Source organism: Talaromyces rugulosus, chromosome III, assembly GCF_013368755.1.
Source record: "Talaromyces rugulosus chromosome III, complete sequence".
Classification (NCBI taxonomy): Eukaryota; Fungi; Ascomycota; class Eurotiomycetes; order Eurotiales; family Trichocomaceae; genus Talaromyces; species Talaromyces rugulosus.
Window position 1 is genome coordinate 5,006,919 of NC_049563.1, and position 22,943 is coordinate 5,029,861.

The 22,943-nt window shown below is 49.3% G+C and overlaps 9 protein-coding genes across 9 annotated transcripts; 2 read left to right on the top strand and 7 right to left on the bottom strand.

Annotated features, from left to right (window-relative positions):
* Positions 1–340: 340 nt before the first annotated feature.
* Positions 341–1,368, top strand: TRUGW13939_06509 (uncharacterized protein; the record flags this gene model as incomplete). Its single annotated transcript, XM_035489660.1, has 4 exons — positions 341–519; positions 582–695; positions 765–1,038; positions 1,090–1,368. 4 exons carry the CDS (start codon positions 341–343, stop codon positions 1,366–1,368), a joined length of 846 nt encoding a protein of 281 aa, XP_035345553.1.
* Positions 1,369–2,629: 1,261 nt separating this feature from the next.
* TRUGW13939_06510 (uncharacterized protein) lies at positions 2,630–3,400 on the top strand (the record flags this gene model as incomplete). Its single annotated transcript, XM_035489661.1, has 1 exon — positions 2,630–3,400. The coding sequence occupies one exon, from the start codon at positions 2,630–2,632 to the stop codon at positions 3,398–3,400; it is 771 nt and encodes a 256-aa protein (XP_035345554.1).
* Positions 3,401–3,780: 380 nt separating this feature from the next.
* TRUGW13939_06511 (uncharacterized protein) lies at positions 3,781–5,199 on the bottom strand (the record flags this gene model as incomplete). Its single annotated transcript, XM_035489662.1, has 1 exon — positions 3,781–5,199. One exon carries the CDS (start codon positions 5,197–5,199, stop codon positions 3,781–3,783), a length of 1,419 nt encoding a protein of 472 aa, XP_035345555.1.
* An 851-nt stretch (positions 5,200–6,050) lies between these two features.
* TRUGW13939_06512 (uncharacterized protein) lies at positions 6,051–7,074 on the bottom strand (the record flags this gene model as incomplete). The annotated part of the gene is made up of 2 exons (XM_035489663.1): positions 6,051–6,808; positions 6,882–7,074. The coding sequence occupies 2 exons, from the start codon at positions 7,072–7,074 to the stop codon at positions 6,051–6,053; spliced, it is 951 nt and encodes a 316-aa protein (XP_035345556.1).
* A 326-nt stretch (positions 7,075–7,400) lies between these two features.
* TRUGW13939_06513 (uncharacterized protein) lies at positions 7,401–8,312 on the bottom strand (the record flags this gene model as incomplete). The annotated part of the gene is made up of 1 exon (XM_035489664.1): positions 7,401–8,312. The coding sequence occupies one exon, from the start codon at positions 8,310–8,312 to the stop codon at positions 7,401–7,403; it is 912 nt and encodes a 303-aa protein (XP_035345557.1).
* Positions 8,313–8,837: 525 nt separating this feature from the next.
* Positions 8,838–10,705, bottom strand: TRUGW13939_06514 (uncharacterized protein; the record flags this gene model as incomplete). The annotated part of the gene is made up of 5 exons (XM_035489665.1): positions 8,838–9,031; positions 9,087–9,188; positions 9,253–9,551; positions 9,632–9,732; positions 9,797–10,705. The coding sequence occupies 5 exons, from the start codon at positions 10,703–10,705 to the stop codon at positions 8,838–8,840; spliced, it is 1,605 nt and encodes a 534-aa protein (XP_035345558.1).
* Positions 10,706–12,537: 1,832 nt separating this feature from the next.
* On the bottom strand, positions 12,538–13,978 carry TRUGW13939_06515 (uncharacterized protein; the record flags this gene model as incomplete). The annotated part of the gene is made up of 3 exons (XM_035489666.1): positions 12,538–13,090; positions 13,150–13,363; positions 13,429–13,978. The coding sequence occupies 3 exons, from the start codon at positions 13,976–13,978 to the stop codon at positions 12,538–12,540; spliced, it is 1,317 nt and encodes a 438-aa protein (XP_035345559.1).
* A 1,860-nt stretch (positions 13,979–15,838) lies between these two features.
* Positions 15,839–16,575, bottom strand: TRUGW13939_06516 (uncharacterized protein; the record flags this gene model as incomplete). Its single annotated transcript, XM_035489667.1, has 4 exons — positions 15,839–15,921; positions 15,982–16,103; positions 16,174–16,232; positions 16,321–16,575. The coding sequence occupies 4 exons, from the start codon at positions 16,573–16,575 to the stop codon at positions 15,839–15,841; spliced, it is 519 nt and encodes a 172-aa protein (XP_035345560.1).
* A 465-nt stretch (positions 16,576–17,040) lies between these two features.
* TRUGW13939_06517 (uncharacterized protein) lies at positions 17,041–22,761 on the bottom strand (the record flags this gene model as incomplete). Its single annotated transcript, XM_035489668.1, has 9 exons — positions 17,041–17,564; positions 17,627–18,238; positions 18,547–19,108; positions 19,170–19,602; positions 19,663–20,077; positions 20,136–20,449; positions 20,505–20,618; positions 20,862–21,079; positions 21,325–22,761. The coding sequence occupies 9 exons, from the start codon at positions 22,759–22,761 to the stop codon at positions 17,041–17,043; spliced, it is 4,629 nt and encodes a 1,542-aa protein (XP_035345561.1).
* Between the last annotated feature and the right edge of the window lie 182 nt (positions 22,762–22,943).

The following is a 22,943-nucleotide window of genomic DNA, read 5'->3' on the forward strand; positions in this document are numbered from 1 at the left end:
GTCCTGCGGGGAACAAAAACCACTCGGCCGACAAAACCCTATCGATACACTTCGCCTGCAGGCTGCATGCGACCACCTCATCCGCCTGCTCGGGTCAACACTGGCGATCTGTTTGTGTTTTGCGGCCGTTTAAAGAAGTTGCTCACGAAAAGAAGTTGCCTGCCCTGGTCAACTCGTCTACCTGCCTTGACCCCGCCATATTCCGCCTTGGTGGGAGAGCCTCCGTCATAAATAGGGCTTTCGCCACTCGCGCTTCTCATCCTTTCCACCCTCATTGGGCATCCACCAATAACCGCTGTTTTGCGAAACCTATACACGGAACCAATTTATTTGCGAAGACATGTCCACCTCGAGTTCGAACACCTCGGCCGAAATGGCGCCCCCTGCCGAGAGTCTGGATACCTACGCATTCCCAGAACATCGCCTGAAACGAGTAATGAATGACCCCAGCAAGACACCGCTTGTCTTGGTTTCCGCGGGGAGTTTTAGCCCGCCGACATATCTACATCTTCGAATGCAGTTCGTACTCCCGGCTTGATCGATGTTACAAGGTTGGAAAAATGCTAACAAGCAATCAACAGAGAGATGGCCGCCGACTACGCCAAGTTCAGCACCAACTTTGAGCTTATGGGAGGTTATTTGTCTCCAGTCTCCGATGCATACAGGAAAGCAGGATTGGCGAGTGCGGAGGATCGGTGAGTCTTTCATTTATTCATACGCCAACAACAATAGCAACGAATGTCGAATTAACGAATTTGGAACAGAATCTCCATGTGTCGGCTAGCGGTAGACGGCGGCTCCGAATGGCTAATGCTTGACCCGTGGGAGGCGCTACACAAGGAATACCAACCAACTGCAGTGGTGCTGGACCACTTTGATCACGAGATCAATGTTGTGCGTCAGGGTGTCGACTGCGGAAACGGCACCCGCAAGCCAGTCCGCGTGGCTCTTCTGGCTGGCGCTGATCTCATCCACACCATGTCTACGCCTGGCGTGTGGAGTGATAAGGATTTGGATCATATTCTGGGTCGCTATGGAGTATGTTTTATGCCGAATAATCTTGATGAACTTGGACTAATCAAACCCTAGGCTTTCATTGTCGAGCGCAGCGGAACCGATATTGACGAAGCGCTGGCCGCCTTGCAGCCATGGCGTGATAATATCCATGTCATCCAGCAACTGATTCAAAACGACGTCAGTAGCACCAAAATCAGGCTTTTCCTCCGACGGGAAATGAGTGTCCGGTACCTGATCCCCACACCGGTCATCAAATACATTGAGCAACACCATCTGTATGAAGATGACGGCACCGGAAGCAGCACTGCACTCGACAAAGGCAAGGGGGCCGAGAGGGTCAATCCAACTTGAGGCAGTGTCACGACGTTTTATAACTATAGTCGAGACATTTGCAGGGCTACCAACAAGTCTTCACGCCCCCGCGAGCAACTCGTTTAACCCTATTCCCCATTAGAAGCCTCCCCAATGCCCGTGACTGAGAGGCACTAGATTATCCGAGGGGCGGCGGATTCATGCCACGACCACATTGACGATGACACTACGAGACGTCCTCGACACTCTAGACTGAAAATTCGACATTTATGATTAGCAGTTGTCAGACCAAGAAGCGTTGTTTTGTACATAGATTTGCTTTTTGTTTTTTACACGTTTTCTTTGCTATGACGTATACCCTAGTCGTCCTGTTTGTGCTATACAAATGCAATCCCCATGCCGGCCGGTGACAAGCCGCGGTTGCTGGATTCGTTACTCTGTTTTAATTATAGAAAAGACTCGGAACGAGAATCATTGTCTGCATCTTTACTAGACATCTATCAGCAAGGATCGTATCTTGTAGATCGCGTGCTTGTCCGACCGCTAGAGACATAGCCCTAATTTCCCTAATAGGAAGGGTCGCGTGGGGTTCGAAAGAGGGCCACCCCGATATGATATCGAACGCAGTCCAGATTTCCCTTTAGTGACCGAATCAGCACTCGGCCTTGTTCCAGTTCTCAAACTGGCAAGCACGGAAACCTCGTGTTGAGAGGAGAGAGCGGCCCAGCGAGCGACAAAGGGAGGCAGACAGACAATATCAAGGCGGTCCATTGTCGAGGCAAGAACAATATCTTCAGCGCGCTCTTGCACTAAGAACGCAGGCAATCGGCGGTGCTGGTCTATAATTAGACGTGTCAGCCACGTTGGGAGTCGATTTCTTTTCGTCAACGGTCAACAGTCAATGCTAGAGGCATACCGTGGAGTGAAGAGGAACAGAACAGACATGTCTGGGAACGCACTCTGGAGGGTCACAGATCACACCGTGAATATTATCATTTATCAGCGGCAGTGGCACGTGAGGGCACGAGTCCGCAGCTGCCTTTATTGCGTCGAGGCCTGACCCAGAGTCGTGCCTTCCCAACGCGAACCGCCAGCCCAGCTTTGCTCAGCTTTTTCCCCCCTCGCCGCGTCTCCTGTTTCTTTCTCCTCTTCACATCTCTTCCACATCTCTGCTATCCTCTTGACTTACAGAGAATCGTCGTTCTCATTTACTGCTGTGTCGATAATCAACCGTATCGTGATACTGCTGTCTTGTATCATCTTCTTTTCCTCTTTCACCATCCACCGGGAACTAGCAGCCATGCATTTCCCTTCTGTTACCCTCCTCGCTGGCAGCCTTTTGATGTTCTCTGGCACCTCTCTCGGGGGCTCCATCCTCGCCTTTGCCCCTATTACTGCCCTCAGCGGCCAGTATGCTCTCGAAGCCCGGCACATCGGCGGGGCATGCCCTGCTGCCTCTCAGACGTCCTGTTCCGACGGTATTGGATGCTGTCCATCAGGTGCTGCATGCACCTACTCTGGAGAGCTTCCCGTTTGTGATGAGCTCTGTGGTGCTGGACCCAAATGCTCCAACGGCGGTTGCTGCCAGGCCGGCTACTTCTGCGGCGTAACCAACAACTTTTGCACGCCTAGCCCTACGGGAATTGCCAAAATGCCTACCTTTTCATGGCCCGTGGACGCGCCTTTTACTACCCCTACGGCTACCATCATCACCTCTTCGTCTGGCCCGGAAGACCCGAGCTCTCAGGATATCTCGTCTCCTGGCAGCACCGTTCGCCGCCCTACGGCTACCTCAACTTCGACTCAATCCGCTCTCACTGGAGGAGGCCTAGGCACATCTGGCTCTTCACACACCCCTTCGAACACCGCAGGTCGTTCCCGTACTTCGACTTCTACCAAGTCGACCACGACTCGGACCGGAGCAGCAGGCGGCGGAGCTGTTGCCAAAACCACATCAAGCCGCCACTCACCCACTCCGAGCAGCACTGGAGCAGCCTCCTCGCTCGACCCAGTCTCCGGCCTTGCAGCTATGGGGTTTGGGTGGATTGCTGGATTTTTAGCCATTCTTTGATTGTACACCGGATACTTGCACGTCCTCCCCATCGGGTTATTTGAGTATGAGCGGATTTGAAGAGTATGAACGGAGATAAAGGTCTTATATTATTATCCAAAGGACATGATGCGAATAGCATAATTCGTGTACCACGTTGACCTCCTGTTTTGTTTTGCTGATACCGAGTTTGTATAAATAGTTGATAGGCTACAATGACACAAGTATATCCAAGTTTCCATGTCTGTAAGTTGACCGTCTGAACAACTCGTTATGTATGTATAATCTGCGTATGTATCTGCATATGTATAGGCAGTATATATATGGTTCAAAATCATGTGCAATATGAAAAACGAAACGAAAAAAAGCCGAGCCAGCAGCTTCAGATATTTTGAAGTTATTTATAAATTCACCGAAGCCGACCAGATCTCCTCTGCCGACACAAACCCCACAATCTTATCCTCGTCCATGTCATCGACTACACTAACAACAACGTCATCAGCATTATCAAACGACGGTAACGTCATCGACGAAGCTGACTTGTTGTTGTTGTTCACGGCCTGCTCAATCCACATCCTCACATCGTCAACCGAACTCGACGCGCGAACGGGCAGCCACTGCTCAGCAGGGATGGATGCCGGTTCAGCAAGTTCGCAGAGCGGGGTGTCGATGTTGATGTTTACATCTCGTGATGTGTTATTAGAAGTAGTATTGGTGACCAGCGAGCGGACGCGCCGTGGAGGAATGATCTCGGTAGGAGAAAGCCTCACCCATGATTTTGCGGGGGGATGTTGGATTGCGGTGAGGAGGATGTCGAGAAGGCGAACGGAGGAAGGGATTTGGTTGTTATTATTATTGCTGCTGCTGCTGCTGCTGCTACCAGCAGAGACTGTGGGAATCGCGTCGACAGGGACGAGAAAGTCGGATATGGTTGGTGTGTCTTTTTGGGCAGGCTCATCGAGACTGAGTTTTGTGGGAGCGTCGAGGGATGGCAGACTGGGTGAAGTCACGTTTGTCGAGGGACATGATAATGACAACGACAAAGACGAAGAAGTCGAAGACTTTGGTGTTGATATAGCCGACCCTGCGGCAGCAGCAGCAGCGACGGCAGCACCAATGGCTCCCCCCGGATGAAACCCCTTAAACACCTCCGAAGGTCCCTGGCCCGGCAAAGTGTGTAGATTCCGCGCTGTAGCGAGAGCGAGAGCGTCACCTAGAGCCAGAGCCACAGTGGTCGAGCTGGTGGGCGCGGACAGGCCAAACGAGGTTTCTTCGTCAATGTGCAACGGCGCTGGCAGTAGCATGGTCATGTCCGGCGTATTGTACGACAGCAGCGGACATGACGCAGGATGCGAGTGCGCTGTGATGGCGATGACAGCCACAGTGCGAGGGATATGAGGCAGCATCAGGAGTAGTTCGGCGGTGCGGCCGGAGAAGGATATCAACAGGAGGGTATCAATCTGGATGCCATTGTCAGTTACTTCAACATAAATCTTCATCTTCGGGAAACGAACAGCCCTGATCACGCCCAAATCTCCATGCAGCGCCTCCGTCGGATGCAAAAACACGCTGTGTATGCCCACGCTATTCATCGTCGCCTCGAGCTTGCGTCCAATCTTGCCGCTCTTCCCGACGCCGCAAATCACCAGTTTGCCGCCTCGCTTGATGGTTTGTACCAGCTGGTGCACGGCGCGCTCGAGATCGCGCTGTGCCTGCGCATCGCTGCGGTACAGGCTTTCAAGGTGACTCAAGGCATCTCGTTCGGTGGCGATTACGTGGAGAGCGGTGCCGAGGGTGTCGGCCGGGTCGTAGAACGCCATCGCCATCTTATCTCTTCGCTCGGCGGGGAGAAGAAGAGGGAAAAACAAAGAGAAAAAAATTGATAAAGGGCAAAAAACACGTCGAGGCTAGTCTATCTTCCCAGTAAGCTTATTGATGCCCGGATCGGATCCATAGCCAGAATAAATCACCTGCTAGAAGGAGGGGCTCGTCGATGCACCGCTGCGATAACGAGTTCTGGCCATGCTGATAAAAATAAATAAGATATTCCTTCTTCCTTCAAGACTCGCTATTTGTCAGTCGGTAGCAATGAAACCGACAGAACGTTGTGGACCAGCTAAGATCCACAGCCACACAGCAGCAAGCACACTGCACACTGGGATTATTTCGTGCAGTAAGATCAAGATCCTGTTGCTTCCAGCACATGGAGGGGGAGGAAAGGGAACAAATCGGAAGCGGGACGACGCCCAGCGGGGTTCGCGCTGATGAAACCTTTCTGGAGAATCGCACCATCGCGGCGTAGTATATTATTATTGTTGGTAGTTTAGTCATAGATTCGGACTAGTTAATAGTGTTATCGTTACATGTGTAATAGTTATTAATGTTATGTCTGCCTGCCTCTGCACCTGCATGCAGTAGCCGGGATCGGAATCAATCAATCAGCCATCTTTATTATTGTCTCCGCATAACCCCGCCATTCAATGCGTGTATAATTATATGCATGAACAATATGTCGATGTGGTGAAGAATATTTCTTCCATCGAGATAATCTTTAGTGGTGTAACTCTACAGACCATCTTTCAATGTTGTGTGTAGGATACGCTTGCTCGGACGACTCGGATAAATGGACTCTATAATACATAACTAATACATCTCTAATAATATTGTACACTCAAGCAGACACTGGCTTCACCCCCTTGTGGATAGCCGCAATACCACAAGACAGGTTCTCGTAGCCCTGGCCGGGGATCATAAACCCGGCCTTGCGGATCATGTCCCTAAACTCCTGCTGGCTGGGGAAGCGCTCGATGCTTTCAACCAGATACTGATAGCTCGCCCGGTCCCCTGCCACAACCTGCCCAATCAGCGGGATCGCGCTGAAGCTCCATCGCTTATACACCTCGTTGAACAGCGTGTTGTCGACCTTGCTAAACTCCAAACAGGCAAACACGCCGCCGGGCTTGAGCACGCGAAACGCTTCATAAAGTGCTGCTTGCTTGTCCGTGAAGTTCCGGATGCCAAACGATACCGTGTATAGGTCGATGGAGTTGTCCGGGATCGAGGGCATCTCCTGGGCATTGGCCTCCATAAAGGAAAGGCGCTTGGTATTGTAGTATGGCGTGTCGATGCTTCGTTTGCGGCCCTCGGTCAGCATGTCGGCATTGATGTCCGCAACAGTAACGCGTGTCTCGCGATCGTTGTTGATGTTCGTCGCATGGTCCAGCATTCGGAAGGCAATGTCGCCAGAGCCGCCAGCAATATCAAGAATATTCCACCCTTTGCCCGACGATTCCGCACCGCGAGACGCCAATGGCGAGCCCGGGTTGAGCGAGCGCACAAAGTGGTCTTTCCAGAGTCGATGAATCCCAAGCGACATCAGGTCGTTCATTGTGTCGTACGAGCTTGCAACCGAACTGAACACTGCGCCAACTGTAGTCATTGAATCGAATCGTCAGCATCCCAGTTCTTTATAATTTCCATAATATCAAATAAAAAAACAAACCCTTGGACTCCTTCTCTCCCTCCGGAACCGACTCAAACCCAAAATGCGTCATCCGCGCGTTCTCCTCGGCCTTACTCGCAGGAGACTGCGCCGCGCGCAGGGAGCACGAGAAGCAGCGATACGGCGCTGTCGAGAGCACATTGCGACGTTTTGCGCTGTAGTGCAGACTTCTCCATAATGACTTGGAAGCCATTGTGCTCTGTTAGATCGTTCAAGATATGGGGACAAAAAAAGGTTTGGTGTAGATGGAGGAAGCTGTAGCTCGGCCAGAAATAATTAGCTCCACCGTTTTCTGCCGAAGGCGGCAAGATACAGCAGATACAAACATTATTGCGGAACGAAGTGACGCGGTTATATCAATTGATATTATTTTTTTATCCAATACAGTTGTAATAGTCAAATCGTTTGATTTGATGGGGATGAACAAGTTTAGAGGCCGCATCTCTCGGCATGTTAGCTGCTAACCACAAAGCTTTCGTCCTTATTATCCAACAGCATCCACCACGAGCGTCATATTTCTCAATGCTTTCTAGCTTTCTTTTTCCCCCTAATGACTTCAGCGTCATCAATTGCATCCCAAATAGGCCCAGCAACTCGATGTAGTAGTGCGTCGGCTGTAATGACCAAGTCCCCCTCACCTTCTCCAGGTTGATCTAACAGCATGGTCGCAAAGGGAATCGTCAAATCCCCGCCGGTAATGGTAGAGTTTGCACCACCTTGTCCTCTTTTGATTGTAATCCTGTGGTTGATGCGAGGGATTGGTAGGTGACCAATTGGTCTTGTGAAAATACGTCTCCCTCTAGACGAGACTGCGAGCTGGCGTGGTAAAATAGACAATGCTGGAACCCGCGATATTATTTCAATATTCCCAGTGCCCTGCTTGATATCAAGCGTGATTGTTTGTCGCACTTGTCCCTGGGATGCATTGATCCACCAGATACTGTCTTTCTCCAGCTTCGCCCTTGATTCCGAATAATCGATTTCTACCGCCACGGTGGGCCACTCTCTTCTTTGCCGGGCTGGTTTGTATGAGCGGTCTGCTTGCTTCTGTCGATCAGGGCCATCGACGCGGGTGGCTCCGCATAATGAAATTCTTCGCTCTAATTTCATCTGAGAAGCAAGCTGCATAATCGCGGCTCCGAGACGCGCGGCGGCTTCCTCGTGAGGCAAGCTGCGCATTTTGACTATCAGGAGCTGCAAAGATGGCGAATAGTCAGCAAGCCCCGGCAATTGCTCGTCGAGCTCGTCGAATAATTCTGCAGCTATGTCTGTAACGACAACAAAGGAATCCCCGATTGAATCTGGAGTGGGAAGAGTCTCCAGGTCGCGGTAGTCATGATCGCAGTAGACCGGGGTGTCTGGAGGAAGGTGCGCGAGAAACATTTCTCTCTCGCGGTTCTTTGAACCAGCGCTTTCCTGATCATGTGACATTTTTAGGGGTAAATTGTGTGTGATTTTTTGAGCTGTTAGAATAATGGATTGTAGATAGTAGATACTCGAGATGACACACTCTGTTCTCTGGGCCATTGGCGTCAGCAAATGTAATGCTTGGTTTCTGTATTTACTTGTTCAACCAAGCCTATAAGTTGAAATGGTTTATTTAGCGTTTATGGCATATTCAATATCAATAAGTTTTGCTAATATATCATAACTTTTATATCGAAGCCCTATTTCATCTACTATACAGGCCGTACACAGTTGTTGGATGACAATGCTTATTTTTACTAGTATTGGCTGGAACGGGTAGCTCAGGCGGACGACGGAGACCACCTGCGCACCCCATTAAAGTTGAAAAGTGGGTCATACTTTTTGTTATATTTATTATTATCAGCATTCAACCTTTACAAAGTAAGTTCTTGATATTATTGAAAATCACAATTTGCTCAAAACTCCTGCCACTCCGATACCCATCAAAATAACATCCCTCATTAAAACTTGCACCTTCATTGATCATCATCACTGCACCTCACGCTTGGTAAAGGATACATTCAGGTCACCAGGGCACCACAAAAAGTGGTTCGTCGACTTGCCCTCAAAACCACTACCGTCTTCGCTCTCGCCGAAGCTGATGTCGAATGTGGTGACTAGGCGGGCAACCGTGCTGCGAAGATTCATCATGGCAAGGGGGCGACCGATACAACCATAAGCTCCTAGAAAGAATGAGAACGCGATCTTACATTTGGCGGGGGGGAAAAGAGTACTCACCATATAAGAAAGGCGCAAAGGCGCTCTTCTCTTTAACAAGCTCTGCGCGTGAATACCAGCGTTCGGGAATGAATTCTTCTGGGTTCTCATAAATTGCCGAACCTATATCAATCATAAGCAAGGAGCCCAACAAAAGAAAAAAAAAAAATGGAGTGAATATTCTTACTCCTTCCTAGCACATATTGTGGACAGAACACGCTGGTATTTCCAGGAACGAATACATCATCGATCATAAGTCCCTCTGGGGGCGTCTTGCGCAGGATTATGGCCGGCACTGGAGGATGCAACCGCAGCGCCTCATAGATCACGCCGTTCAGGTGGTCGATATGCGCAATTTTCTCACTCGGCACATCTCCGGAGGGATCGGTCATGAATGGCGCAACCAGCTGTCGGATTTGCTCAAGCTGTTCTGGGTGAGAGCAGAGCTGGTATATGATGCTGGACAAGGTCGTTGCCGTGGTGTCTCTGAGAGAATATGTTAGTTGATCATCTTCAAAACAGTGACTTGGGATTCGGATGCTTGCCCTCCAGCAGCCATGATCAACTGGGACTCGCCAACAAGCAAGTTCAAGTCTTCTGGAGACGGTTGCTTTCCAGCCAAAGGTCTCAAAAGTGTAGATGTGATATCGGGAATTTCGGGTTTTGTCTAGGAGATGTCAATTACCGCCATTGCCATTGTTTCCGGAAAAGAAAAAAAAGACTGAGCTTACCTGTATCCGATGGAGCATCCTGCCACGGCAAAAGTCCAAGAACCGGAACCAGTCCTTGGTCGCGCCTGGAATACACTGAGCCAGGCGGAACAGCCATGTGGGCAGCGAATACGCCAGTGGCGCGAAACCCTCCGCTAACAGCTGAACAGCCCAGTGATTGCTGTTATTCTCAAGCATATCAAACGACTGACCAAAAGCAAGATCTCCCACAACGTCGAACGAGTAATTGTTGAACCACTGAGTAACGTTGATCGGTTTCCCCTTGGTTTCGGCGAATGCTGCGATCAGCTCATCTCGATACCGGCGAATACGTTTCTCGTAACCACGAAGAGCGCTGTCGCCAAAGGCTGAACTCCAGACTCGACGTCGGTTGTCGTGGGCTTGTCGGTCTCGGAAACTGTGTAGCGACCGAAGTGGCTCGGTGGCGTCATAGGCATCTCCCTTGATACAAGGGCTTCCAGCGCCATAGATGGCCGTCACACCCTTGGGGTGGATGATTGACAAGTCAGACGAGCCCACGCGAACAAAGTCTCCGTACTTTTCGTGGAGGCGCCGATACTGCACTGCGCTGTCGGCGTTGCGAAAGCCAACCGACAAGAAAAGCCCAGAGATTCGAGATCCCAACGGACCAGGGAATTTGTTCAAAGGGTGCAAGAACTGGCGGTACACGAGAAGGCTTGAATAGAGACCGGCCACGAAGTAGAAACCCAAGCTGCCGACGATTCGAACGGCCTGCGACAACTCCAGGCCGTGACGGAACAGCAACAGCCCTGTGGCAGCAATGGAAGCAAGCGCAAAGGCCAGTGGGTAATGCTGCGGGTGAAGGTGGTGTTCTCCTCGATTGAAGTACAAAAGGTGTGTGACAACACCAACGCCAAAGGCGAGGGTGCTCTCGGTTGCTGGCAGCATGTTCAAGTACTGGAGTCCCAACCTTGAAGCGCGGTTTAGAAGGGATGGTGTTGTGAAACCTCGAGAAACCTCGAGGGCTCAGAGAGGAGTCAGAGGACAGCCTAGCGCTTTATCGTTTCCCTTTGCAAGAGAAAGGGAGGAAAGGTCCGAAAGGAGAAAGACATGCAAGGCATTAGACCTAAAATATGCTCTCTTTTTTGGTTAAATTGTTTTGTTTTGTTTTCCTTTTTTTTTTTGTCACAGGAGGGGTATCCTGCAACTAATGGATCCCTTAGACCTTTTCACAAAGACAACGAGTCACCTAGTGACTGGCCATGCTGTGAATTAGTCGTCATCGATCAAGTCGAATACAGTATCAATGTCCGCGATTAGCTAGTGCATCTTGCCCCCTCCATTCCATCTGGCAAACCTTACGCAGCCCTTGCGCCGATACCTCCCCAATTTGGATAGAAGTACCACTGTGTGCGCCAGCCACTGCTCGGAGTACTCTGTACCACTTGGCACAAGCCAATCTCGATTGTAACTTTTGCCAATTGAATAGTTAGGTGTGTTGTGGCTTTGTTTCCACTTCGAGACGGGCAAGATTGCATATTCTCCGACCAGGCATAACTCTGTTTCCCAACCAAGCAGCCACCGCATAACCGGTGACTGCACAGCCCAGGGTCATGCCAGGGCCGGGTTTCCCATGCATATCCCCGTCCTGAAATAAGAACAGAAAAGCCCAAAGCAGGCATGCCCCACGAGCCGTATGAGGATAAGCGCCCAAAGGGATCTCGGGACCGGCAGGCGGGCCGAGATTATTATTGGAACAAACTAGTAGATGTTCATGCAGTCGACTGCATCTCGCATATGCATCGTGCGCTTTGTATGTTTCTTTTTTTTTTGGCCACAAAAATGGGATTTGGATGGATACGAGCCGTGAACAGCACAGCAATGGTCCGCTCGATTCCGGCCGATCTGTATAGCCATGTTCTGGCCGGACAGTCGCGATTATACAAAAACACTCCATGCCGTATTATTACTGTTGTACTGTTGTTTAACTATTGTCTACTCCGTACCAAGTAACTAGTAACTAGTAACTGGCGTATTGCCAAGCGTGTGTGCCCAACGCGCCTTCCATTTCCGTGCCGGATCGCAGAAACATCCCCTCAGTCCCGCTGCGCTTATCTCGACGAACTCTCTAAACACAACCCGAAATGTACTCGTGGTATACGCCAGTCATCTCGCTGCATGAGTGGTTGCATATCGATTGACTCGCTGGTGAGAACTCAAACACAATGCAATGTCGATCTTGGTCGCAGAACGTGCATCTCTCTGATCATGCAACCCCGCCAGGCTCGGGACCGTCGACTCCCCAGCAGGATGGTTGTGCGTTCCTCTTCGTTTATCCGTACATCTTCGGAAGCGACATGGTTCTAATGATCCTGTGACTGTGTACTTCTTTCGTCTAAGCTAATCAATATCGCCTAGTGTATAAAGCTATCCAAAACTTCAGACCGAGTACCCCGCGCTAATGCGAACGAACACATGAGGCAATATCGATGTGTTGTCACTCGTTCGTGGAGATTATACTTCACCGGCTTGTTCCCAACTCCGAATAACGGACATGCAAAACATACTTACGGGGCCTTCGTATTGATGCCGATCTTACATCTATCTTACGCCCGGGATACCGTGGACCAAGGGGACATGCGAATTCTCGACTGTGATCAATGTACAAAATGTTCTCCAAACGTTGATTTCTATATACTTCAACATACACTCACGTGCAGTCCTCTCGCTATATATATATATACACAGAAAAAATATCCATCGTTTCATGGATGCGGCACCTAAAAGCTTCCAGCCCAGACGTTGTAGTTGGTGCAGCCGTTCGACAAGCTAGTCGACGAAGTGATAGCCGCTCCAGTACCGTTTCCGACGGTGGCACCATCGCGGATGATGCTGAAAGCGACGGCACCGGACTGTCCGTCGAATGATTGCGAGAAGTGGTTGATGCCCTTGACACCGTCGAACTGAGTGGGCGATCCGCTTCCAATCTGGACCTGGATGGTGGCATCGTCTGTCAAAAGGGCGCTGAAGAAGACAGCATCTTGAGCAACCGTGTTCGGGTCGACCTCGGTCTGGCCTTGGTCGGGGTCGTTGCCCAAAACGCCGCAGGCGTCGCCACCGCTGGCCGGGGAGAGACGGTACCAGTATTGCATCTGGTCCTTGGTGATGTCAAAGTCGTTGCCCTTGAAGGTGGCGATGTAGTACGGCAGGAAATCACGGAAGGAATCGTGTGGCATGTTGTCGACGTACACACCAGAACCAGTGGGCACTTCGCTGTCGCTGACAAAGGGTCCGATGTAGCTCGACTCACCAAAGTCGTTCCATGTGACGATCCTGTTGGTTATTTCGTTAGCAATGATATCCCAAGATGATGTGGAACGCTTGTTACATACTCGACAAACTGGGGGTCGACATCCTGGACCTGTTGCCATCGGTCGGCCCACAGGTCATCTCCACGCCAGATCCAATCAGTACCTCCACTGGCACTGTGGAAGAACCAAGGCGAAACTCCCATCATGTACGTCTTGGACCCAAGAGTACTAGTCCAGGCCTTGTCTCCATCATCGGTCATGTTGTTCGCTCCGGTTGGCCACATGTTCCAGCTGACTGTTTTCTCTCGTTAGAAGAGCTTCCCTTGGATGCATCTTACACCTAGACTTCAGACAACTTACAGAATCCCTGGATGTTATCCAAGTCCGCCGTAATTCCCGATGTACCGAGACTGGACCAGTCTGGCACAAAGTAGACATCGCCAGCTCCAGATCGAATTGTTCCACCGGGAGCCCAGTCATCAATGTTGTCGGTTCCCTCGAAAGTGGAAACAAACGGCAAGTCGCTGTAGTTCTGGTAGCAAGACGAATCCTTGTACTTGGTCAGTAGTCCGACGACCGAGTTGTCGCCAGTGGCCGGCCACGGCTGACCTCCACCGAGGTAATCGAACGAGAAGAACAGCTTGAAGCCATTGTTGACCGACTCACAAGCCGCAAAGGCATTGGCAATCTGAGTGGGCACGTTGGTGTCCGGGTAGCCACCGTTGAGTGCGAAAGCGTCAATGCCGGCATCCGCAGCAAGCTTAATGTCTGTCTCCCACGTCGACTGTTCGTGGGCTGCCGTGTTTCCAACGACGACGTGCGCAAAGACCAGCTTTTGCGCAGATACGCTGCTGCCGTACAATGCAGCGGCGGCGGCGGCAGATGCCAAGGATGATGAGATATACTTCATTTCTCTTAAATGTATATTGCTTGTGGAGATAGGAACCGGGTATGCCAGTTTCTGTCAACGGAGAGTGGACCAACGTCCAACTTTATACGATGTCTACTACCCGGAGTCAAGCCAAAAGGAGCAAATGACCATGACTTACAAGTTACGATGAAGCTAGATTTAGCTTCGCTAGAATTTGGTTTCCAGAGATGCGGCGAATTCTCTCGCCCTGAATCTAATCGAGAAGACTGGCAAATAGGCAGTGCCGGCACTTGTCTTGTTCAAGGTCTACTGGCTTTATTACTGGCTGCGTATTTAGTTCGTTGGGGAAAAAAAAGAGGAGTAGTGTTTCATTGTCCATGCTCTTGTCACTTCCCCTAGAATCTGTCCCCTTTTGAGCACTTTGATGAGCTTATTACTCTCACATGGCATTATGGCTGGCGTGTTTCCCTGACGGGGCGAGCGTAAAAGCCTAAAAAAGGCCCCAGTGTTTCAGCCCCAAACTTTGGCGGTTTTAGACCATGCTCATCATCGCCATGGGCCGCGGCCACCAGACCGTTTTCTTTGACACCGCAAGCTTCGGAATTTATTTTTAACAAAGTATGGAGTAATCTCAAAATGATGATAGGGTGTGCCTTAGATTAAGGGTGTATCAACCCTCATGACATAACTGTGATCGTCTTTATGATTGAATCTTGGAGGCTATCCCGTCTATGACCCCCCTAATGCTTCGGCCCCCAGAACCACCGTGGATAACACCAGACTAACAATTAGTGAACAAGCCTCGTTATCATCATCAATGACCCCCAGATACAGTCAAATATTATCTGGTGTTGAATGTGACAATAACTGTGGCGTTTTTTTTTTTTTTTTTTCTATTATTAACCTACGAGGACAACAAAGATATGGATCATTTGCGATGAAACAGTGAGACCCTCTTAAAATCAGTAATTATACAGATACATCATGCGCGTCTAGATCTCCATTAGGGACCAGGAGGAATCAGTTCCTGCATTAATTGATCGCCCGAAGTAATATTAAATGAGTTACACGCATAATTATCCATGGCCATCACATTTATCCACATTTGCATGTGGCATCTGCTCGGCATGTTGTCTAACTGGGCTTGGTCCGAGTAAAGACCAATAGCCTTTTTAAGCATTTAGAATTATTATGGGACTAGGACCTACATGTAACCCTGTCATCAATGAAGCGAATCGATCCAAGTGGCACTAGTTGACACTGGAAGGATTACTAACTCTCGGATTATTACTGCGAACCCGCTGACCGCAGGGTCTCCCTAATAATATTATTAACGCGAATTAATGTTTACGCAGTAGTTTATTTGGAGAATGTAAAAATAGATCCGATGTATTATTAAAACGAGCATATATCGACAAGGCAAATGCAACCGACATCCTTGAATGAGGTCCTGTTTCACCAGTCGATCAGTTGGTTTTCTACAGAGAACTACAAAGACTTCAAGATCAATAATTCTATTGGCGTGATATAGCGAGTCGCAATATCCCAATTGGGATATATTTTGTTATCAATTGATGACAATGCCAAGGCGATGTCACCCTCATCTTTGCTTAGTACATATATACGTACTACTACGTAGTCTAGGACCTAAAGGTCAACTAGTGATGACAGCGGGCTGGTTCGTTTCTAGAATAAACTATACTGGCACTATTATTTGTTACAGGTAGCCAATTATTTTTACTTGCTCAAAATATGGATTTTTAGTCTATAATTAGCTCTCTAGGTGGGAACCTCACATGCATTTGATGTATTGGTATTGACATTCCAGAACACATCATCGACTAGTCCTATATTTTTTAACATTGAAGCTGTGCTGGGAAAAGATATTTTGTATTGTTGTCACTTTCCTCCAGTCTCAGCCTCCTTGTCGTTGAACCCCGCCGTTGTGAGCAGCTTGCCATTCACATTAACCGGATTGGCAGCTGTAGCCGCACAAGTTAGAAATATCATTAACAAAAGATTATTTCAGTTCTAAAACTTACCAGTCAGGACAAAGTAAACCCGAGCAGGTTTGTCCGACTTGTTCTCCCATCCGTGGATTGTTCCTCGCTGGACGCAGACGTCGCCTCTTTTCAGAGTTAGTTCAACTCCATTGTCGAGGTAGCTAAGTAAACAATTAGTCCTTTTTCTTTCTTTTCTTTCTTGTGATAGTAGGAAACACGGGAAATTATTACCAGACCATCTCGCCCTCGAATATGATACCGAAATCAAGAGACATGGTCCTATGGAAACGCTACACGGCATTAGCTTTTGCTTTAACCAACACCGAACAACCAAAAAAAAAAGTAGATAGATAATAACAAAGGAAAAGACAAACAAACAGTCTTGGTATTCGGCTTAAAATCAACTATCCGAATAACCACCCCCTTGTCATTCGCCAGCGATTTTGTCGGCTGCTCAATCGGATCTTCCCACCCATCGTTGGACGCCGGAAACTGGTGGGTTTCGTACAAAACAGCGAAATCGCAGTCGAAGCCGGTCGGCTGCGGTTCTATTTGCTTGTCATCGACGTAAATCGCGTTTCCTTGGTCGTCGTGGCCGGTGACCACGCGGCGGGGGGCTGGGAACATGGGCATTTTTCATATATATACGGATTTGTATGTTAAATTTTGGGGGGGAAGTAGAATAAGTATGTACGAAATTAGACTGGGCTGATAAATTTCGTGGGGAGCAGCCATCTATATACGTAGCTATTTGCGAGGCGGGGAGTAGACGTGGCCATGCAAGGGTTGGCTGTGATCTCGAGTAACACGAAACGTGCGGGGTTATAGAATCGGAGATCAGCATGCTGCATCAATAGATGGCCAACGATTAGTCGGCGATTCAATTATATGTGTCATTACGTTAATTAATCAATTGATATACATGTTGTTGGATGTAATGATTGATCAATCTGTCAATGGCTTTTTGTTGGTGGTTAGCATGTTGACATAGGGCATCATCCAGCGCGGGGATACTTTCAAAACGTCAAATAAAAGACCAGTTCTACCAGCTAATATTCGTAAACACTTGCATATTATTACTACATATTATTGTTTTTCCTAGTTGCTATCCAATACAATAACCTCGGCCTCGGCCTCGCCGATGCTCTCCACACTGAGCTCATCGCCAACATTCACTCCCTTGATGAACGCGCCGTCGCCTTCCGAGAGCACCGCACCTTCTCTCCCGTCTAGTCTGATCTTCGAATTTCCATTCTTCGTCATCGGCAAATGAACATAGACTTTTCTATCGCTCAGGTTTGCGACGGCACCGTCTTGCGGTCCTCCAACTCTCCATTTGAACCGCTTGTCGACCCCAATCAGGCCCGCTCCCATGACCAAGTCGGCGTGGATGGGGATTGTGCCCAAAATCTTGGGAGTTGCTTGTCTTTCCTCTGCTGCAGTAGCGTTTTCCCCTGCCGCGAGTGGGGAGAGAATCGGTAGGAAAGCTTTTTGTTTGTGCTTGTCGTCAAACGAGAGAGTGTGATACTGTGGGAGGAGCCCTTTCTTCCATGGCAAAGCCCATATCTGGAGAAAATGCACGGTTTCTGATTGATGCTCATTCTGTTCCGAGTGTGCAATGCCTAAAGGATAAAAAATGATCAGTACTCCAATCGTCGCTTTTTAAATAGGTGTATCAACTGACCTGTTCCACCAGTGGTAAATTGGACATCTCCCCTTTTCATTTGATAAAACTGCTTTCCCTGTTTCCCCTCGGCCCCCTTTTGAATCATGCTATCTCGATGAGTCAATTCGCCGCTGAGAATGTAACTGAAAATCTCCGCGTCGCGATGGGGGTGAGTTGGGAACCCTGTTCCCGGAGCAACTCGGTCTTCGTTGAGCACACGCAGAGAACCGAAATTCATGAACTCGGGGTCATAGTAGTCGGCAAAGCTGAAGGTGTGGTATGAATTCAGCCAGCCGTGGTCTGCATGGCCACGAGCCGACGAGCGGCGTGGCACAATTGTTGCGTGGGAGAGTTTGGACATTGCGTGCTTCGCGATTGCGCTGGTAGCTCGGCTAGCTGCAGATGTCATAGACGAAGACGATGTAAATGTAACAGAAGGTTTTGTGTTTGAAATGGCCTTTTCGACACTGTCGATAATACTGTCCAGCGATGGAAATAGGAATTGTTTCGATAGCAAGAAAGATGCCAAAATTGCAACCAGAACGGCGAAGACGGCGCTTCGACGGAACATATATACCCAGCGATCAGAGAATCCCGTATGTTCGGGAATGTTCACGGACAGCTTTTCACCTGCTGAGCAATTGCGGTTGTGCTATTATTCATGCTTGTCTTTGCTATATATCCGCATCCGAGCTTGGGCCATGACCGCAGGGTGGAGACCGGAGAACGAACGTGATTGGATGGTGGGAGCCCTCGGCCATCAGTAAGCATGATGTAAGATCTTTGAAAGAATGAGCGCTAGTCCTAATATGGTTAGACTATCAGATATAGATCGAGGCCATCACGTGAAAGCCCCCCGTGATTTCCGCCAATCACGCGTTTCCATTCTCATATCGTTACTGATATCGATTATTATAGATTGCCAATCTCCCAGAAACCAGTGTACTGGCTATCGTGGTCCTGGAACTGGAAGAACGGATCGTAGCTGATATCCATCACGGCCGTATTTTCCAGCACCTCGGCCGCTGACCAGCTTGGAACAGCAAATTCCCCATGTTGATGCTGTTGATGCTGCTGCTGCGCTTGCTGAAGGGCTGGTCGTTCATCTGCTGGAGCTGAATGCCCCGTTCGTGTTCGTATCCCTCTTCCTACTTTGCGACGTGCCGCTGCGTCGGAAAACGGCGGGAATTCCTGGCCTCCATTCGAAGTATCGACGTCGGCAGCAGGGTTGGGGCGATGGAATATTTGCGTTTCAACTGTATGTTCGTCTTCATCTTCATTGCCGTTGTTTATTTCATCCTTTCCTGCCCAATCTTGAATAAATGACGGGTCAAAAAGACCACGACCTGGTTTCTGTGAAGGCTTCTTAGCGCTTGTGAAGTCGAGGATATCCCACATCAACGCGATGTTAATTGACACTGTCCTCCGGTTGCTATCGGGTTCCTGGGTTTGGCGGTTTGGTTTAAAAGCTGATTGAACCAGTGTGTCGAGTCGGTCGTACTGCAAATTTTCCTGTTAGTAATGTAATCCTTTAAACATAGAAATCTAGATGGGAACGTACGATCCATTGACACACTGGCCAAACAGTACCCAACTCATTAACAAATCTCATACATTTGTCTAGTTTGTTTTGCGCCGAAGTGCGAACACGAATATCAGCAGCACGGCAGTAATATATGTGTATCGTAGCCGCAATCGCAGCACAATAGCCGATGAACGGATCAGACACACGGTAATCCTTTTCCCAGACCATGTCAATCAACCGAGCTGTCCAGGTAGAGTGAAGCAATGCCAGTTCCGACGAAGTTTTCCAGAAAGTGTTAGGAACAGACATCTGTACAAACTGATGCGGGCGGGAAGAGTATAAAAAAGGATGGTTGAGCATACTATGAATCGCGTGGTAACAAAATTGGAGAACCAACCAGGGACTCCAATAGTCACGATTATTCTGCAATTCCTCGTTTGACCGGTCAAGGAACCTCACGGCGTCGTACCTGTGGTACGTCGGAAACCGGGTTTCGACTTCCATCAGGTGTGCCCCAATAATTGCATACCCAGATTCCGGAGACCATGGTGGCTTTGGATTGCCATCTGCACATTGCGCAACGTAACCTCGAACTTCCCGCCACAAAGATGTTTGCTGAACCATATATGTCCATATGCCCTCTCGCTCTGGCTGGGCGATATTGGCCGAATCACGCGGAGTCAACGGCGGCGGTCGTCCTAATTCCCTGGATGGGTCTCGTTTGGGTTCCATATACCGCGGGTTCTCGATGTCGTCGAGCATGTTGAGCATCGTTGAGCCAGGAGCATAGAGTTCGTTGAGTATATGGAGGCTATAGAAAACCTTTCTTTTTGCTTCTCTTGATGGAGAAGAGGATGCGCTGTTTTTTTCCAGGTCCAGATCTGCTGCCATGCATAGCGAATTTGCCAAATTGATGTTTAGCCAGGCCAGGTTAGTATCGTGGGCTTGTTTAGTGTCAGCTATGTCATAAAACAGTATTTAAGAAAACGGAATAGTTCATACCAACAAAGTTTGAAAAAGCCAGGAGGCACAAGCTTTGTATCGTTGACAACTGAACTGCTCCCTGCGCAATCCTAAACATGATATGGCCACGTGCAACTTCTGCATATTTCTGGGAAAGTTCCAGGGCTTGGTTGGAAAGACCTTCCCGAGTCGAGAATCGTATAGCAAGCGCCAATAACGAAAATATTACTTCTTCTGGCAGCCCATCAAGTGGCGATAGCTCATGGTGTTCAAACAGCCAGAGTGGCTGCCGGTGGCAGTACTGAAAGTAATGGCCTATAATCTCTAAAATAATGTCTCTCGGAGGCAGGGACCTGGACCATGGTCATTACTGCACAATTCTTTCCGAATAGCACCGATATAACTCACTCTGATACTGCTGATGGTAGTGGCCGATGAACAGCTGCTGCAGGCGCTGTTTGGGTGTTATTTGTAGGCCCAGCAGAAGAGTTAGATGGCTCTCTTTGACTCGGAGGTTCCGGACTTGACTAGTCAGTCTCATTTGATAGACAAATGGATGTCCGCACTAAGAGGCAACGGATACATACATCGCCCTTTCAAGCATCAGCTGCATTTTCTCTTCCAGCTGCGCCAATCGCCCTTCCTAAAAGATGATCACTATGGTTAAACAGCCCAGATAACAAAATGACATAAACCCACGACATTGGCCGCATTTTCTTTCTCTACAGGTGTAGCCAGCGCCGACTCATCGCCATAGCGACAGACCTGATAGAGGCGCGCACAGGTTGAGCACGCTGGTCTCTCTCCAGGACACCGAGTCTTCTTTCTCCTGGGCCGTTGTCAGCATCTTGGGCAGTCGAAATCGAAGCAGCGCGCGACACACCTGCAATTCTCGCACGCATGATGCCAGCGCTTAGAGACGCGATGTCGATCAGTTGAGGAAGTTGAGGACATGCTCGCCTACATAGCCGATCATTTTGCAACTGGCCAGCTGTGAGCATCAACGTGTGAAGTCAAGAAGGATCGATCTAACGCGGACCTGATTGGGCGGGGCCGGCGCGGTGGGTCCGGGTCCAGCATCCACAAGGAAAGAAGCTTCTTTTAACACTCTTTACTTGGATTCTGTGTTATTGAACATTCAATATATAGTATTATTGATTAATGAACAATTTGTATGCACAAATCACGACTATGGGTACATGCATCGACATCATCCGATATATTCGACATACTGGGTCCACACCGGGTCTGCGTTCAGCTTCGCCACGTCTTCCTCGGTCAGGGCCGCAACAAAGTCACAATCGCCGTCTAGATTCTGCGGTAAAAAGGCCAAAAGTCCTGGACACGATACACCCTTGAGGCAAGGCCGTCTTACAAAATCTGGCCGACCCAACTTGCCAAAATCAAAGTACAATTCGGCCGCCCGAACCGAGGACGATCCGATATCAGTTTCCGTGTTGACACGCCCGCCATACGTGATGGTGGACTTGTCTGGCTGGCTCATGATGAACGAGGCAAAACTGCGGATATGATAAGCGTTGCTAACATCGTTTAGCCGTTTGCGCATGCGTGATGCAATATTTGCAAGGGGCTTTTCGACCAAGTCCTTGACGGATACGATCGTCTGTACGTTGTGTATAACGTCGCCCAAGTAATTGGAAGAAATGCCCAATGACTTTCGGCCGTCAATCGTGCGTGAAAACTTGGCCATAGTGTTCGGATCCAGTCGCGACTGGCGAACCGCGATAAATCGCTGCCAGCAAAAGGCACTAATAGCATCGTCTGTCGTAATATATGGCACACCCGGCTCATACCCCTCCTTTTGACTGGCCAAGTTCTTCAAGGCAGCCATTTTTGCCGCACTCAGGCGAAAGAAGTGCCAAGTGGTCGTGGTCGGAGCTACGATGGGGTTATCTGCCGTGATTGGCGGGCGTTTGAGATTGCTGTGGTCCAGCATGGGCTCATCGGGGCCGAGCAGAGGGAACAACTTTCTACGGTCTCTATTGGCTTCTTCGAGGAAGGATTCCGGAAATTCTTCTCCTCGCAATGACATTGCAACCAAGCGCGCCAGCCAGAAATGGCCTCCGGCATCACATGTTGCGTGATGAATGACAAAGTCCAGAAAGACACCTCCGTTGATAAAGCTCACCTGGAGCCGTATCGCTTGTGCGGGGTCTTCTTCAGATCCCTGGAACGGTTGGGGAAACGACGAACAGGGCGAAAGAAAAGCTGAGTCCAGCATCTGAATTGGAGCTTTGACCCGCTTGACCTCTGCATATGTTGGGAATTCACTGGAGACATCTTTGACGACGATGTTGTGTTCAGGCAGAGGGCTTGGGGCATATTTATTCACCCCTGAATTGCCAGGCCCTTTGCCGACATTGATAATTTGAGCCCCCATCCAAGGTAGGTTTCTTCTGACCTTTGCCATTGCAGTTTCCAGGTCCTTGACGACTTCCTCGCGTGAGACGTTCTCTGGCATGGGGAACGTGAGAATCAGGTGGCTGTACGCTTGCAGCATCGGTAATTGACCGAAAACATCTTGGTAACGATCCAAATTCTGCCATTCTGTTTGTTTGTCCATTTTTGTGTTTGGGGAAGCCTCTTCTGAATCTGGGACAAGGTATTGCAGCGCGCTTCTTAGGATCCTCATTACCACGTCCATGAGGGGCTATGGCAAAGGGCACAAATATAACGTAATTTGAGTCGAGGGATTTAAAAGAAAGGTTACCACCTTTGGCTTTTAAAAGCATTGACGACACAAATATTACACCATGGTGGGCTGTTTAACTCCGTGGCTGAAACTCCGGATATTCAAATGTCGGGTGTGGCCTCTTGAGGAACCCC